The sequence below is a fragment of the Tursiops truncatus genome, chromosome 14 (assembly GCF_011762595.2).
Source record: "Tursiops truncatus isolate mTurTru1 chromosome 14, mTurTru1.mat.Y, whole genome shotgun sequence".
NCBI lineage: Eukaryota > Metazoa > Chordata > Mammalia > Artiodactyla > Delphinidae > Tursiops > Tursiops truncatus.
The window spans coordinates 87,464,614-87,479,102 of NC_047047.1; the positions used below are offsets into that span (position 1 = coordinate 87,464,614).

A 14,489-nucleotide genomic window follows, 5' to 3' on the forward strand; every position below is an offset into this window, starting at 1 on the left:
TTTCAGGGGAAAGAGGGAGGTTGTTCTGGAGATGAGAGAAACTGTAGGAAATAACGATTACATAACGAGCTCGGGCAGATCGTGGTCACCTGCTGCCAGGTGACCCTCGCCGCAGGGAAGGTCCAGCAGCCTCGCTACAGCTTGTGCTGTGGAGCTCGGAGACCGCTGGGCTGGGGCCCGTGCTGGGGGTCGGCTCTCTTGACCCAGCAGCACTGCTCACCCCCCAGCTGTCCCCACAGTCCAGAGCAGCGAGTGGTCGCTGAGGACCAGAAAGGGAAAGACAGGAGACAGTCCAGGCCCATGACCATGGCGGGGAAATTTGAATGCGGTCTCCGGGCAGTGGGCAGTAGCTTCCCTGCCCTACGGACCACGCCTTCCGTCTCCCACCGGGTCTTACGTGGGGGCCCGCAGAGCACTTCCTCCCTCCCTCCCTCATAGAATAAATCAGAAGGTACCCAGTTCCTAGACGGAGAGTCATCATCTAATTATCTTCATCTAAAAATCAGGTTCGGGCTGTCTGTTTGCCCATGACCACCACACCTTCCTAACACCGCGTGCTTCCGAAGCAGAGGCCTGTCTTTAAAACCACCGGTCGACGTGCTGTTACACGGCTAATCACTGTTCCGCGCTCACGGCTGGGAGTTCCGCGGGGAGGCCCTTGCTTTCCTAGCCCACTGGGAGCAGTTCGTGCTCCCGCTTCCCGGGTCCACAGCTCCCGCCCAGCACACCCTGCTTTGCATGCCAGTCAGAGTCAGGTGGAGACAACCTTCTTTTTCTTCCTACATGTGTTTCCCTGCCCATGCCCATCACAGACGTGTGTAGGACTGTCTGTTGTGAACTAACCCAGCCTTTGTTAAAATGATTGCATATTCTTGTGTTGGGACCATTTCTGTGTTTTAACGCTGGGCTGTTTTCTCTGCCTCTCCTTGTCAAGTTCTTGCCATGCATGAAAATGTTCTCAAGTGTCCTACTCCGGGCTGCACAGGGCGAGGGCATGTAAATAGCAACAGGAACTCGCACAGAAGGTAAGCAGAGCTCCTGCGTCCTGGGCTGCAGGGGGGCAGATCCCCGGCGGCCATGTTCCCGCGCCCTCCGGAGGGGCGCGGCCCCTGCACGACCTGCCCCAGGGGACAGGAGACCTGGGCACTTCTCTCAGGGAGCCAGGGGGCGGGGAGAGCCGAGCTGAGCCGGCCCGGGGCGCGCGGCGAAGCCCGACGCTTAGATCCCTCGTTTGCAGACTGGAATTTCTCAGCTGTCTCCCCCCACCTTGCTGTGATGGGGTGACAGTCCCCCGGCAGGTGTCCTCCTTGAGGTCAGATCCCAGGCGGAACCATAACCGTCTGCAGCGACTCCAAGGAAGGCAGTAAGAGCTCCGTTACCTTCCAGGGATCGAGGGGCCCTTCCTGTCTGCCTCAGACAGGTCGGCGACTAGAGCCCATGAGGCTGGGCCGTGTGTGACCCCAGCCGGCCGCCCCCGTGATCCCCGCTGAAACACTGGTCATCAGCGTGGGCATCACCAAAGTGCGGGCAGGGGTGCAAAGGTGCTGGTGGGAGAGCACACCGCAGGAGAGGGGGCTAAGGAGGCAGACCCGTCCCTCCTGGGCTACGGCTGCAGTCACACTTTTGCTCTGGACAAATTCCAGTTCCCTTTTCCTATCTTATTCTGAGTTTCGCTAAGTTCCTTCTAATACTCAGTTCCTATCAGTTCCCTTTTTTTTCCAGTGGCCTGAAAGTGATTCTGTCAGATTTTTCTTTAACTGCCTATAGCTTCAGCTTCACAAAGTGGCATAAAAGTATATCTAAACGGAGGAAACTCTTATAAGTTTCACCGTAACTTTTGCTTCTCCGGTAAATTTGGTTGCTTGTGTTAAGTTTATAATGAATGAGGTCGCCAACCTGCGCCCTTCAGAGGTGCTCCTGGGCGTCCTCTGGAGAAGGGGGCATGACGGATGGGTTGGCGGGGTGCCTCCTGAGCCCTGTTCAGGGGGTTCACAGCGTCAGCTCGTCCATCACACCTCCGCAGAATCGCAGCTTCCAGACGCTGTGTGTATGCGGATTAAGTCTCTGCACTGTGTGCAGAGACACACACGGATACACAAAGAGCAGACACCCACACGGATACACAAAGAGCAGACACCAGGGTTTCATGAAGAGTCAGCTTAAACACCAAGGAGCACATCTGTTGTCTCTTCCCGTAAATATTTAGTGGCAGAAAAGCATTTTCCTGCAGCCTCGAGATTCCTCTGCTTTCCTTCCCTTCTGTGTCTCTTCCTGGGGAGGATGTAGACCGGCTGGTCACGCTGCATCCCACGTGCTGCGGTCAGCAGCCGCCAGAGAGCCCTGTTCTCGGGCGTTTTAGAAACCATCCTACCCAAGCGGCTAATTCCCCAGCTCCAGAAACCGCAAGCATCCCAGAACGGCAGTGGTGTCTAACATCTCATGTTCCCTTTAACGATACAGCCTTTGTGTTGCTGTCATTGGAAAGGACCACGTGTCCTGCACACACGGCACGGCCATCGGCATGGTCTGCCGGAGGCCAGGGGCAAACACCGTGATGTCCCCTGACAGGCTTGGGAGCCTGGTGCCGCCCAAGGCAGAGGAGGGGGGCGGCGATGGGGTTGCTGTCGGAGTGCCTCGGAGGACACACTCAGATCCCTCCTGTCATTGCAGCCTCTCCGGATGCCCTATTGCCGCAGCGGAGAAATTGGCAAAGGCCCAAGAAAAGCACCAGAGCTGTGACGTGTCCAAGTCCAACCAGGCCTCGGACCGAGTGCTAAGGTACCAGACACACATTCGGGGTCCGTCCACGGCCGTCCCCACGGGCCAGGCACCCGGTTGCTTCATGAGGGGCGGCCGTCCTCAGTGGGAGTGGAGGGGAGCTGGTGCAGCTGGAAGACCTCGCCGGGGTCACGACCCTCCCCTGCGGCTCCATCCTGGGGGCTGTGCGGGGGCAGGGCTCGTCACCCCCGGGTCTCCCTGACCCCGTGTGGCCGTTTGCACAAGAGAAGCAGACAGAGCTGTGTCTGGCTTTCTTTCTGGCCCTGACGCTTCACGATTCTGTAAAGGCTGGCTGAAAGGGAGGCTTAGAGAGTTCACGAGGTGCCCCCAGTAGTTTCACCTCAGTTTGGAGGCGCGGGGTGGGCTTCGTGTTCTCGAGGACGTCGGGGTAACAGCATCCCGTCCCCTGCGCGCAGAGAAACCTCGTCCTCAGATGCTCCCGGCAGGCGGGCGGCATGGTGTCATTACCCCCTCTTGACGAGCGAGGAGACCAGGGCGCAGAGGGGTGAGAGGCCTTCCCGGAAACCTCTCGGTCCCCAGTGGCGCAGCCGGGGACGCCGCAGACGCTGCCTGCTCGCCCCCTGGACAGTTAGGGTGATTACATCAGGAGCACAAGTGGGAGAGGAGCTCTCTTCCCTCAGCGCTCATTTCGCGTGTCCCCTTCAAACCCTCATCCACGTGCAAACCGTGACGACCTCTGTGCATCCTGCCTGTTTAGTCAGTGTCACACCAGCCGCTTCCTCGTCTGTGTAAGAATCGTACCTGTCATCCTCATAGCTGCTGGTACCCACTGGGGGAGGCAGCACCTGTGCTGGGACTGGGTTCTGGCCCTGAGGCACTTAGTGTGATTCCAACTTTACTATTAAAAGGAGAGCAGTAAACACGCACACGCACACGCACACACGCACGCACAACTTTGCTCCTGTTATTTCTTTGGCATAAATCACTTGGAAAAAACCACTAGGCAAACGATACGAACACTTCTTTGGTTTTTTCCTGTATTATTTCCCATCTTTCTGAAAGGAATTCACCACTGTCATTAAACTCCTTTTTATCTCGCAACAGAAAAGTTCAAATCTTTATAGAAAATGAGAAATATTTCCCTAGACAAAAATAAAAGCCCCCTAGGAGCCTAAACCCCCGATAAAGTCGGGGGTGCGCTCCTCTAGCTATTTTTATGCGTGGGCGTTGCCGACCTCACCTGCCCCCAGGGTGCCTGTAACTCGCTCATCTTACAGGTGCGCTGACACCAAATACCTGACAGGCTCTCCCCGAGGGCCCCTCAGGCCACTCTTGGTTACTGGGAGCATGACAACCTCCCTGCCAGGCCCCCGGGGCTGTGTGCATGTGAGAAGGAATAGTTATTAACCAAAGGAAAGTTTGAGCAAAGGGAGAGAGAGTTGAGGACTTCTGTTAATTTCCCTCCCCCACTGGGGCCAGACCCCCGAGAGCTGGAAGGCTCCCCGTGCCCACATCCTTCTGATGTCGGGTGGCCGCGAAGTGACTAACGCCTGTCCTGGGATCAGTGTCAAGCTTACTTTCCACTGAGGAGCTCCGCTGGCCGCTTGACACGGACAAGATACATCTGAAGTGGCAAACATCACCTTGTTCAGACGGAGCCTCCGCTCTGATCCCGAGCCTGTGCTTCACAGCCTGGAACCCTTTCTTCGTGTCACGCAGTGGGAAACCTTCTGCCAAGTGACAACAGAACAGAAGATCGTGGGCCAGAATTTGCGCAGCTGCAAACAGTTTTCTTCCCGAGCCTCCGGCTGCGTGGTGGGGAAGCAGCATGGGGACAGGCCCGGAGGGAGAGAAGGACCCCTCCCACCGCAGGGGAGGCGTGGGGCTGGGCTCTGCAGCCTCCGAGGGCTCAGCTCAGGCACTGACGTCCCGGCCGTAAGCCAGGTCTGGAGGACCTGGTGTCCATCCCCGTCACCTTCACATTCCCCGGGATGTCTCCACGCAGGGGACGCTCATTCAAGGCGGTAAGACAGGAAGGAAGGAAGAAAAAAATAATTTCAACCAACAGTTCAATTACTTAAGATTTTAAGAGTCTTTAGGCAGATTGTCTAACGGGACGCTGAGACTTAGGTGAGGGCTACGGGCCTGCCCAAGGCCGCACCCGCTCTGCAGCCTCCCAGCTCCCGGCCTCCATCACCTGCTCCGTTTTGTCATCAAGTGTCCCTTCCCGATGCCTCTGCTCCAGCGCAGCCTCCATTGGAGCCGGTCCCGACCTCCTGGAGGCTCAGGGGTCGGGCCTTCCCCGGCCCAAGTCCCTTGGCCTTGCCTGCTGGACAAATGGACAGAGTCCCAATCTGGTCCCACCCAGCCCGTCCCTGCTGTTCCCCCAGAGACGTTCCCCATTGTTTGACTTTCCTGGCGTGTTTCCTACACCACCCTGGATCTTAACCTTGACAAATGCCACCTTCTCCCTTAAAACTGAATGGAATCTCACGGCCGGGAGTGTCCTCCACTCGCCAGGATTCTCAGAAGCTCGGGCTCCTAAAACAAGATCACATTCCAGGTGACCTTTGAAGGCAAGGCCTACAGCTTCATTCATTTATGAGCCCCCCCACCGCCCTGCCCATTGCCTGGCAAAATGCCTCAAGTAATAGACGTTTAACTGATCGTTACATCATTTGGTTGATTTGAGAAGTAAAGAGGCTAAATTAATGAAATCAAAGTAAACGTGTTGGTAACTTGATAAAGTTGTTAACGTAAGGGGAAGTTTTAGGTAAAAACTCTAAAGGAATCTCTGCACTACTTTCTGTAAATCTAAAATTATTTCAAAAAAAGTTAAAAAATTCTGCCTATGGGATAGATAGATGGACACACAGAAGAAACAAGATAGGATATTAATGCATATGTAATTGAGAGTTCTTTCATTTAAATATTTAATTCCAAAGTATAGAAAAATGAATGACTACTAGGCAATCTTGAGAGTGCATGTTAATATTTGTCAAAATACATCACTACGTGCTCCATTTTATCGTCCAGCAGGATATGTTTTTATCTAGCTTCATCTCCACGTCCTTAAGAGCATTTCTTTCATTTCCTCGTATTTCGTTAAGGGAGTTTCTTATTAGCTCACTTCACCGTGTGTAACGCTTACTCTCTGCAAACCCTGCAAAAGAAAACGCACGGATGTGAGATTCTTTCCCACGTTCACATCTCATATCTTCATCGTACCTCCCCAGACTCTGAAAAGAAAAAGAAAAAAGGGCAAAAGGTTAAGTATTTCATTTTCTGTTCTTTTTATTTCCAAAGTTGGCATCTAGGCAGATTGCTGATTCGAGGTTATATCATTCCAGCACGCTGGGCTGCTGCTCAGGAAAGTAGAATTGGGGTTTTAGTGAGAGGTCTGGTTCCTTAGCACAGCTAAGCAAAGGTGCTCTAATTTTAAGACCAGCCACGTCTCATGCGCAGCCGTGAGAAAGCCAGCTGTGCACTGTCTCTTTTTGCTTCCAGGCCCATGTGCTTCGTAAAGCAGCTCGAGATCCCTCACTACGGCTACAGAAACAGCGTCCCCACCACCACGCCTCGCTCCAACTTGGCCAAAGAGCTGGAGAAATATTCCAAGACCTCGTTTGAATACAACAGTTACGACAGCCATACTTATGGCAAGCGGGCCATAGCTCCCAAGGTGCAAACCAGGGATATATCCCCCAAAGGATATGATGGTAGGAGGTGCACCCTCTTATACATGAGAGTCACGCTTGCCGTTGCTAATGTTGTTATTGTGTATATCCATTTCCTACAAACTGCTGGAGCATGGGGTCACTCGAGGGGCAGCAAGGAAAGCACGCGGGCAGCCTAGGCGGGTTCCTTCAGCCCCAGGTGTGGGAGAGCAGGCCCCGGGGGAGGGAGGGCGATGCCCTTCCCCCGTTATCCCCAGAGCAGAGCAACCGGCTGCTGGCAGGACGTAGAGGCAGACAGCCGTGGGCTCGTCTGCTTCATGCTGCTGCTGAGACGGTGTCCTCATCTTTACTGACTTCCTTTAATAGATGCCCCAACAGACAAAACCAGGAGAGCCGGGGACAGCTGCCCAGAGCTCTTGGATCTCGTGAGAAGCTCTGTGTTCCCTCCCTGTTCTCAAGCTGGGATGCACGTCGCATTCATCTGGGGAGACTTTTTAAATTCTCATGCCCAGGGCTGCACCCCAGACCAAGTAAATCAGACTCCCTGGAGGTATTCCCTGTGTGCAGCATTTTTAAAAAGTCAGCCAGTGATTCTAACACGCAGCCAGGGGCGCACAACTCCTGCGGGTCCCGCCGGCCCCCTTCCAGCGGGCTCGGACCCAGGTGTGGGCCCTGGGGAGCCCCCTGTCCTGGCTTTGTAACTTTGTCACTGGCCTCACTTGTAGCTGCCACTACGAAAATAGAACCCATGAAACAGATAAACACTGCGTGCTTCACAGGACAAGATCGTTTATTTTAACTCATGCATATGTGAACCCACTACTGGGGTGTAAACTCTAAACAGACTAGTTCTCCTTTCATCACAGAGCTAACTTGGTAAGTAGTTGAAGCACAGAGGGGAAGGCTGCATTTCTGTGACTTTACTTATCTAACCTCGCTTCTACTTCAAATTCTAGGATGTGTGGACTTAGTTGGCAGAGTTTACCAGTGGGGATGTGGGTTGCATGAGCTGGGTGATTCAGGAGTCTCTTGGTGTTCACCAGCAGAGGTGAGGAGAGAGGGTTTGAAAGATCTCAGAGCTGCTCTCTGAAAAAGATATTTAATGAAAATCACAACACTCAAAAAAAAAAAAAACATTTAAATTGAATGCTTGGGGAGTTCCAAAACCTTTTTACAATTCTACATTATTTTAGTCATTCTTTGCCTTAATAACAATTAATTTGTATGGTGAATGAAATGTAATATTTCTTTGATGTATCTCAGATTGATTACCCTTGCATGTATCAATTCTAAGTATATAGGGACAAAGATGGCAGTGGGAAAAGGGAGTGGCTTAGGGTATAACAGAAAACAATCTGGGTTTTTTGTAATAACGATTTGCCAGTTTCAGGCTTTGTTACAACTTCATTCATCTGATTGCAAATGAGGGACCAAAAGAATCTGAATGCACGTAATTAAGGGTTGCTTGTAGGATTCCCAGTTCACTGACATTTTGTAGCGATCTGATGGGCACTTGCGCCAGGTGGTCATTGCTACATACGTCTTGTTGCTGTTGTCCTGTGAGACCTGATTTCCTTCAGCCCATTGTTGTGGCTGGATCTGGGCGAAGTCGTGACCAGGAGGCACATGTCTGGTCACAGCGGCTTCCTCAGCTCTTCCATTTAGGAGCCATGTGGTATTAGATACATTAATCTTCCTGTGTGGCAGTTTCCTCAAGAGCAGAGGTAGCGATCGCTCCCCGCCTGCTGGCCACGTGCGGCTGCAGCAAAGTTCAGCAGACGAGGCTAGAGAGGGGAACTCACGCCTGTTAGTGTCACTGGCATCTATTCTCACCCCCGGAAAAACACCTGTTGTTGGAAATGGGCAGAGCCCTGCTCTTCAGGTGACCCACAGATAAACAAGAACACAGAACAGAAACTTCAATGCTAGATCTTCGAGAAGCTAAGAAAAAGGCGAAGTTGGCCTTTACAACAATCTACTGAGAAGAAAACAGACAACTCCATTCCTCTTCCACAAGATCCACAGTCAAAACAACAAGGGAGGTGCCCACTGAGGATGAGATGGGTAGGCTTAGGGTTCTTGAGGGGTGTGAGCTGAGGAGGGCCATCCCTGTGCCCGGGCGACAGGCAGTGTACACCGCAGAGTGACCAGCGTCTGCAGTCACCCCCCAGAGGGCTGTCCCCAAGGTTTGCCTCAGGTACACAGTGAACTGGGCCATTGCTCCCAAAGAAAAACAGTGAAGTGAGCCTCCTGTGGGGCAGGGGAGCATAATGCCTGGGAGCAAGGAGCAGGGCCTGGACGTGCACAGTGGGATAGAGAAGCAGGACCCTTGCCTCAGGCTCTGCACGTCATCCCTCGGCTTCCACCAACTGTGATCAGAAACACTCAGCAAACATTGATTTATCCACCTGCATTCTTCCAGACACTCAATAGTTGCTATCTGTCTGGCTCATCTACCTGTCTATCCACCTGTCTATAGATCTATCCCTTCATCCTTCCACCCGCCCACCTATCCATCCCTCCATCCCTCCATCCACCATCCATCCCTCCATCCCTCCATCCCTCCATCCCTCCATCCACCATCCCTCTCTCCATCCATCCACTACCCATCCCTCCATCCCTCCCTCCCTCCATCCATCCATCCATGGGCCCACCTATCTATCCATCATCCATCTATCCATCATCTCTCTCTATTCTTTCTTTCTCTATAACAAGTTTCAAGGAAGAGATTGTGGATAAAGAGAAGACAGTGAAACACGTACTCAGGCACAGTGAAGCAAGGCGTCCATTCTGCCTGGAGGAATTAGCGTGAGCTTTACCAAAGTGGCACATTTTAAACTTGGTCATGAAGCTTGAGTGGAAATTACTAGAGGGCAGGAAACCCACAGGTGAGTGGGAGCTGCCAGCAGGCTGGTGAGGCTGAACTTCAGATGCATGAGAGGAGGGACAGGTTGACCCTGAGGCGCTGTGGAGACAGCTTTGGGTCGCCTGCCTCGGGGAGGAAGACACAGACACCGTGTGCAGGAGGTGACGTCCAAGGGAAGCCGGGAGACCCTGCCCCCGGGAGCCCCAAGCCGGCATCTCCCCCGCCTCTCCCCCCATGCCTGTGTTTTATGGTGAGCTAAGAATGGCCGTTCCATTTTAAAACAGATGGAAAACAACAAAAGAAGGAGAATTAGAATCTCAGCGTTCAGAGCAGTTTTACTGGCTGAAGGCCACATCACCCGTAAGGCCGGTGGCTGTTTCCCAGGACAACAGCCGGGTGTGCGGTCCCAGCAGAGACCCCGTGGCCGCCAAGGCTCGACCACTGCCAGGCCCTTCACAGAAGAATTTTCCGAGCTGGTCTAAGCCATCTCCGCTGTGTCTCTGGGCAATTTATCACCACCCTCAGGCTTTGTTTCCAAGCCCTGAATGGGCCCCTCTCACGAGCCCCCTCTTGGTTATTCCCAGCTTCTAAATTCTCCTGAGCTCAACACTCCTTGATCATCTTTGAAGCCCCCTCTGCTCCTCCAAACCTTGTCTCTGATATGCCCACCGTGCCCACCGTTGTCGGCCCTCCCCCGGTCCAGGCCTCAACACCAGGTGGCCCGGGCTGGCCCTCCGGGGCCCCAGGACCCATCCTCTGGGCTGGGCCTCCTGCCCTCCCCACCTCCTGCCACCAGGCCAGCTTCTCCTGGGAATACCTGCCCTCCCACCCCGTTCTCCTGCCCCCATGCTCTCCCACATTCACCTCTGCTTCCAGAAGCTTCTCCCGCAGCCAGATCTCTCGGACAGACGCCCACCTGCACTCAGCGGCCTCCTCCCAACCTCCTTAGAGCTGCTTGTGCAGAATGAGGGGCGCATGCGCACGCTTCTGAGGCTCAGCGCCGAACCCCACCGGCCGGCGCCAGCAGGGCAGACAGGCGAGCGCAGAGAACACGCAGCCAGCGAGCGCGCGCGAGCCCAGCCAAGGATCCGACTCTGATTAGACGCGATAAACCGCGTGCGCAAACCGCTTTCAGAGGCCACCGAACAGGACGTCCTCGCGAAGAAGCAGCTTTTATGCCCCTTAGGACTCTGCATCTGTATCTCAGTTTACTTACGGGAAAGCACAGCCATGGACCCATGTAAAGACTAGGAGTCGCTGCTACAAGTTACGCGGCGTGGACCCCTGAGTCCAGCCAGACCTGACGGGGCCAGGCCCCTTCCGGCAGCGCAGATATTCAGGAGGCGCGCCTCTGGGCCGTATTCGGTTTTGTCTGCTTTTCGTGGAAAGTCAGATTGGAAGGACACAATTATCTATTCCCTACAGGAAATGTTATTTCAGAAGAAAGTGAGACGCCCCCACTTAGTAAGACTCTTACAGGCAGAGTAGATTAATAAGGTGGAAGGTGGTCGTTCTGTTTTTCTCATTTGTCATATTTCATCACTATGAATCCCATGTCGTTTTTCGTTTTCCTGCACGAGAGGGCAGGGTACCTGAAGAGGTATCTGTCAGTACGGTGTAAGGTCGGGAGGACCTCTGATGCTGTAGATGCAAGGGTGTCATTCTAAAGGAAGGCAGTTCCATCGCATGAGCTCAGTGATGTGCTGGTGCCTAGAGGGACAGTAACACATTTTGTCTGCGGATTCATTGGGAAAAGTTTTGATTGAAAATAGCTCTGTGTGTGGAAAGAAAAAGAATGTGCGTTTTGACTTTGTTAAAGGGTGGGGGGCTTCCTCAGTTCTGGGCAGGAGACGGCAAGAGCCGTGACGGCCTTCCAGTGCCCCCCTGCTCTGCGGCGCCCCATGGTGTCCATGCAACGAGCCCCAGAAACTGTGACTGGTCGTAAAAATTACTGACACTAACGGTTTCGTAAATATCTTACCAACAGGCGATAATTATTAAAACCAAAGACCTTCATTGCCCGAGAGAGTTGAAGTATAGAGACTCATTTTCTTTTGGAACAAAGTAGTACATGATTGATGGCCCTTAGTGAAAGGATGCTTGTGAAATGAATGCTGTCCTCACTTTCCTCCTGGGTCGCGTGAGCTGACAGGCCCATCAATAAATTGTCCACGGCTCCATCACCTGCTAAAATTCTGGACGAGTCCCATCAACTCAGCGTAATCCAGGAGAAGTAGAATCTTTTGATTTAAATGTCTGGTAAAGTCGAGGCACTTTCCAGAACTTTGCTGCAATTTGTTGCGTAGACACACGTGTCCTGTTTACTTTGCTTTAGGAACTGAAATTCCTTCATTTCAGAACAAAACTTTTTCCTCATTTACGTGGACCACATTTCTTTTACCGACCCAGTGTCTAGCCCTCACTAGGGGACAAAATCCCTCATAAGTGTTAGATCATTTCTCCCGGTTTTTATTTTCCTATTTTTATAACAGAATCGTAAACGCTGTAAGGCCACAGACTTCAGTCAGTTTGGAGTCTTGTGAGCTGTGGAGCGGCCTCGCTGCCCCGGTCGGTTTACAGAACCCAGTGGGCAGGTCCCCCTGCACGCCGCCCCCGGCCCCCGGTCTCTGCTCAGACGTGAGACCCCCGTCCCCCCACTGCCCTGGCTGCTGCTTCGACGTGATGCTTTCACGGAGGAGAGAGGAGGGAAGGACAGACACACGGACAGTGTGAGGACTGGCCCTCAGGGCTCAGCTGACTCTGATTAGCAGAACAGAAGTAACTCCCTGACGAGTTAATCTCCGCGTTGGGCGGGTTTGACGGTGGGGAAGTGACCTCCGGGTCCGCGCGAGTGGCAGCGACAAGGCGACAGCTTCCCTGAGGCTGCCATGCGCCCAGACATTGCCAAGCCACGTCCTTGATGTCAGGAAAGCTCAGTCTTCCGTCCAAGGTCAAAAGGTACCAATAGTGAAAGCTTAGCTCTTCTCTCACTTGTATAGGAATAGGGTGCTTTGGGGCAGTTCTTGGTGGTGCTGTGATGACCACCCGTGATGTCTGTGAGGTTGTGGTCACTTCCAGACCATACCTGAGTGGGCAGGAAGGAGGTGCTGAGACGCCTGTGCCGCACGAAAGGGTGGCTTGCCGGAGGGGTCCCGGTGCTGCAGAAGGGTCTCCTGGCTCCCTGCAGGCTCTCCCCTCAGAGCAATTCCTCCCTCTGCAGGGTCAGGTGAGCTGCTGACCCCTAAGCAAAGGGCATCCTGTGCCTTTAACGACCAGGGCCCATCCTAATCTATCATCCAGCAATCATCTTCCCATCCTTGCGTCAAAGGAGGTTGTGAACAGCTCTAGCAACCACACTTGCTCTTGAGGACCTGTTGGACTGCTGGGGAGGCTGGCTGTTCAGAAGGACCGGGGAAGCGCAGCTGGGGCGTGTGGAGGACGGTCGTTCCCGCACGAAGGGCGGGGCTGCGGGCGCACACGGGCGTCTGCCCGTCCCCGAAGCCCCGAACGCCTGAGCACTTGCCTTGCTTATGTGAGTCCGCACGTGTGTGCGGTTCTCTCCCCGTCACTGGCCGTCCCCCCCAGTGGCTCTTTTTAGAATCACAGAGGGAAGGGGTTTCTGTCGGGGTCTCGCCTGCACCCTGACTGGAATGCCACTCCCCAAAGCGCAGGTTCCCGCAGGCCCGCAGAGGCCCTACCTGTTCAGCTGGGTCACCTGCACAGGACAGTGAGCCCCAAATGGCCACTGTGGCCCCTCGTGGCCAGACGGCTCATCCGGTCTCTAGCGGGATGAGGGGTCTACAGGGTCCCTGTCACCCCGGCGAGCAGATGAGCGGTCATAAGGGGAACCTCCCTCCGGCGGTGATCAGGCTGCTGCGGCCAGTCGCTCCCCGCATCTTGGTGGCCGCTCCCTGACCGGGAGCGCGCCCTTGATGGTTACTCAGTGGGCCCCCTGCCTCCCGCTTGAGAGCCATACGCGCTCTTCCCGCTGGTCCCCAGCTCTGCCCGTCCAAATATACACCATGTGAAAAAAGGAAAAAAGGGGGAAAAGCCAGACTTTTTCGTTCGGGAATCAGCGGGTCGGCGGGTGCCGCGTCCCCCTTGGTACCTGCGCTCTGGCGTGGGCGCCCAGGGCGGGCGGGCGGCGCGGGCGGCTCTTCTGTTGCCGTGGCCCCGGGCGGGGGCCCCGAGTCATCCCTGTCCCCTGTCTCCCCAGCGAAGCGGTACTGCAAGGACGCCAGCCCCAGCAGCAGTGCCGCCAGCACCTACGCGCCCAGCAGCAGCAACCTGAGCTGCGGCGGCGGCAGCAGCGCCAGCAGCACGTGCAGCAAGAGCAGCTTCGACTACACGCACGACATGGAGGCGGCGCACATGGCGGCCACGGCCATCCTCAACCTGTCCACGCGCTGCCGCGAGATGCCGCAGAACCTGTCCACCAAGCCGCAGGACCTGTGCGCCGCGCGGGTACGGGCCCGGCGGCGCACCTGGCGGGGGCCGGAGGCGGGGCCGCGGGCGGGGGCGGGGCCGCGGCGCATCCCCACCTCCACCTCCCCGCCCCGGCGGTCTCGGCCCAGCGGTCCCGCAGGCGCCTCCCTCCCAGAGGCCGGCGCAGACCGTGCGCCCGCCGGGCTCTGCTCGGAGGAGGCCTGACAGCGTGGGGTCCTGGGGACGCACTTTCCAGACCAGGAGAAATCGTCAGGTCTTTTAGATGAACGTGTCCATTTGGGACCCTCCTCTTTAGGACCCAGAGTCACTTCTGGAAACAGAAGGACACCACGCGCACTCCTGACGGTTCCGAGAGCCGCACAGAGAATAGGAAGCTCCAGGAGACGTGCGCCCTGGACCTTAAGCAGAGGAGGGTGGGCAGCGCCGCGGTCAGGAGAAACGCAGGACTGCTCCCTCCCGCCCAGCCCTGGGGAACAAAGACAGTGCAGAAATCCCGTTTCCCCACGGGTTCCCAGCCAGGCAATTACAGCCGGCTTCCATTAGTTCAAAACAGCATAGATGCCAAATCGGTGAGCGATACTTAGGGCGGCTCCTCGTCGATGGGCTCCCGGCATTGGGAGGAAGCCGTGCGGCCGCCGCAGCGCGCAGGGCTGTCTGGCGAGACCACTAGGGGGCCGGGGACGCAGGCGGCGCGGGCGCCTCGTGCTCCCGGCCGGTGAGCCGGCACGCCGGCCCGCACCTCCTCTCCAGAACAAAGGGGT

At 55.2% G+C, this 14,489-nt stretch overlaps 1 protein-coding gene across 3 annotated transcripts in view; it reads left to right on the forward strand.

The window, feature by feature from the left end:
- MYT1L (myelin transcription factor 1 like) overlaps window positions 1–14,489 on the forward strand; it is a 135,186-nt gene that overhangs the window by 50,322 nt on the left and 70,375 nt on the right. For all 3 annotated transcript variants that reach the window (XM_019942539.2, XM_019942540.2, XM_019942541.2), the window contains exons 7-11: window positions 935–1,025; window positions 2,671–2,778; window positions 6,247–6,458; window positions 6,748–6,750; window positions 13,499–13,746. In XM_019942539.2, the coding sequence (XP_019798098.2) occupies window positions 935–1,025; window positions 2,671–2,778; window positions 6,247–6,458; window positions 6,748–6,750; window positions 13,499–13,746 (662 nt within the window). The remainder of the gene's footprint in view (window positions 1–934; window positions 1,026–2,670; window positions 2,779–6,246; window positions 6,459–6,747; window positions 6,751–13,498; window positions 13,747–14,489) is intronic.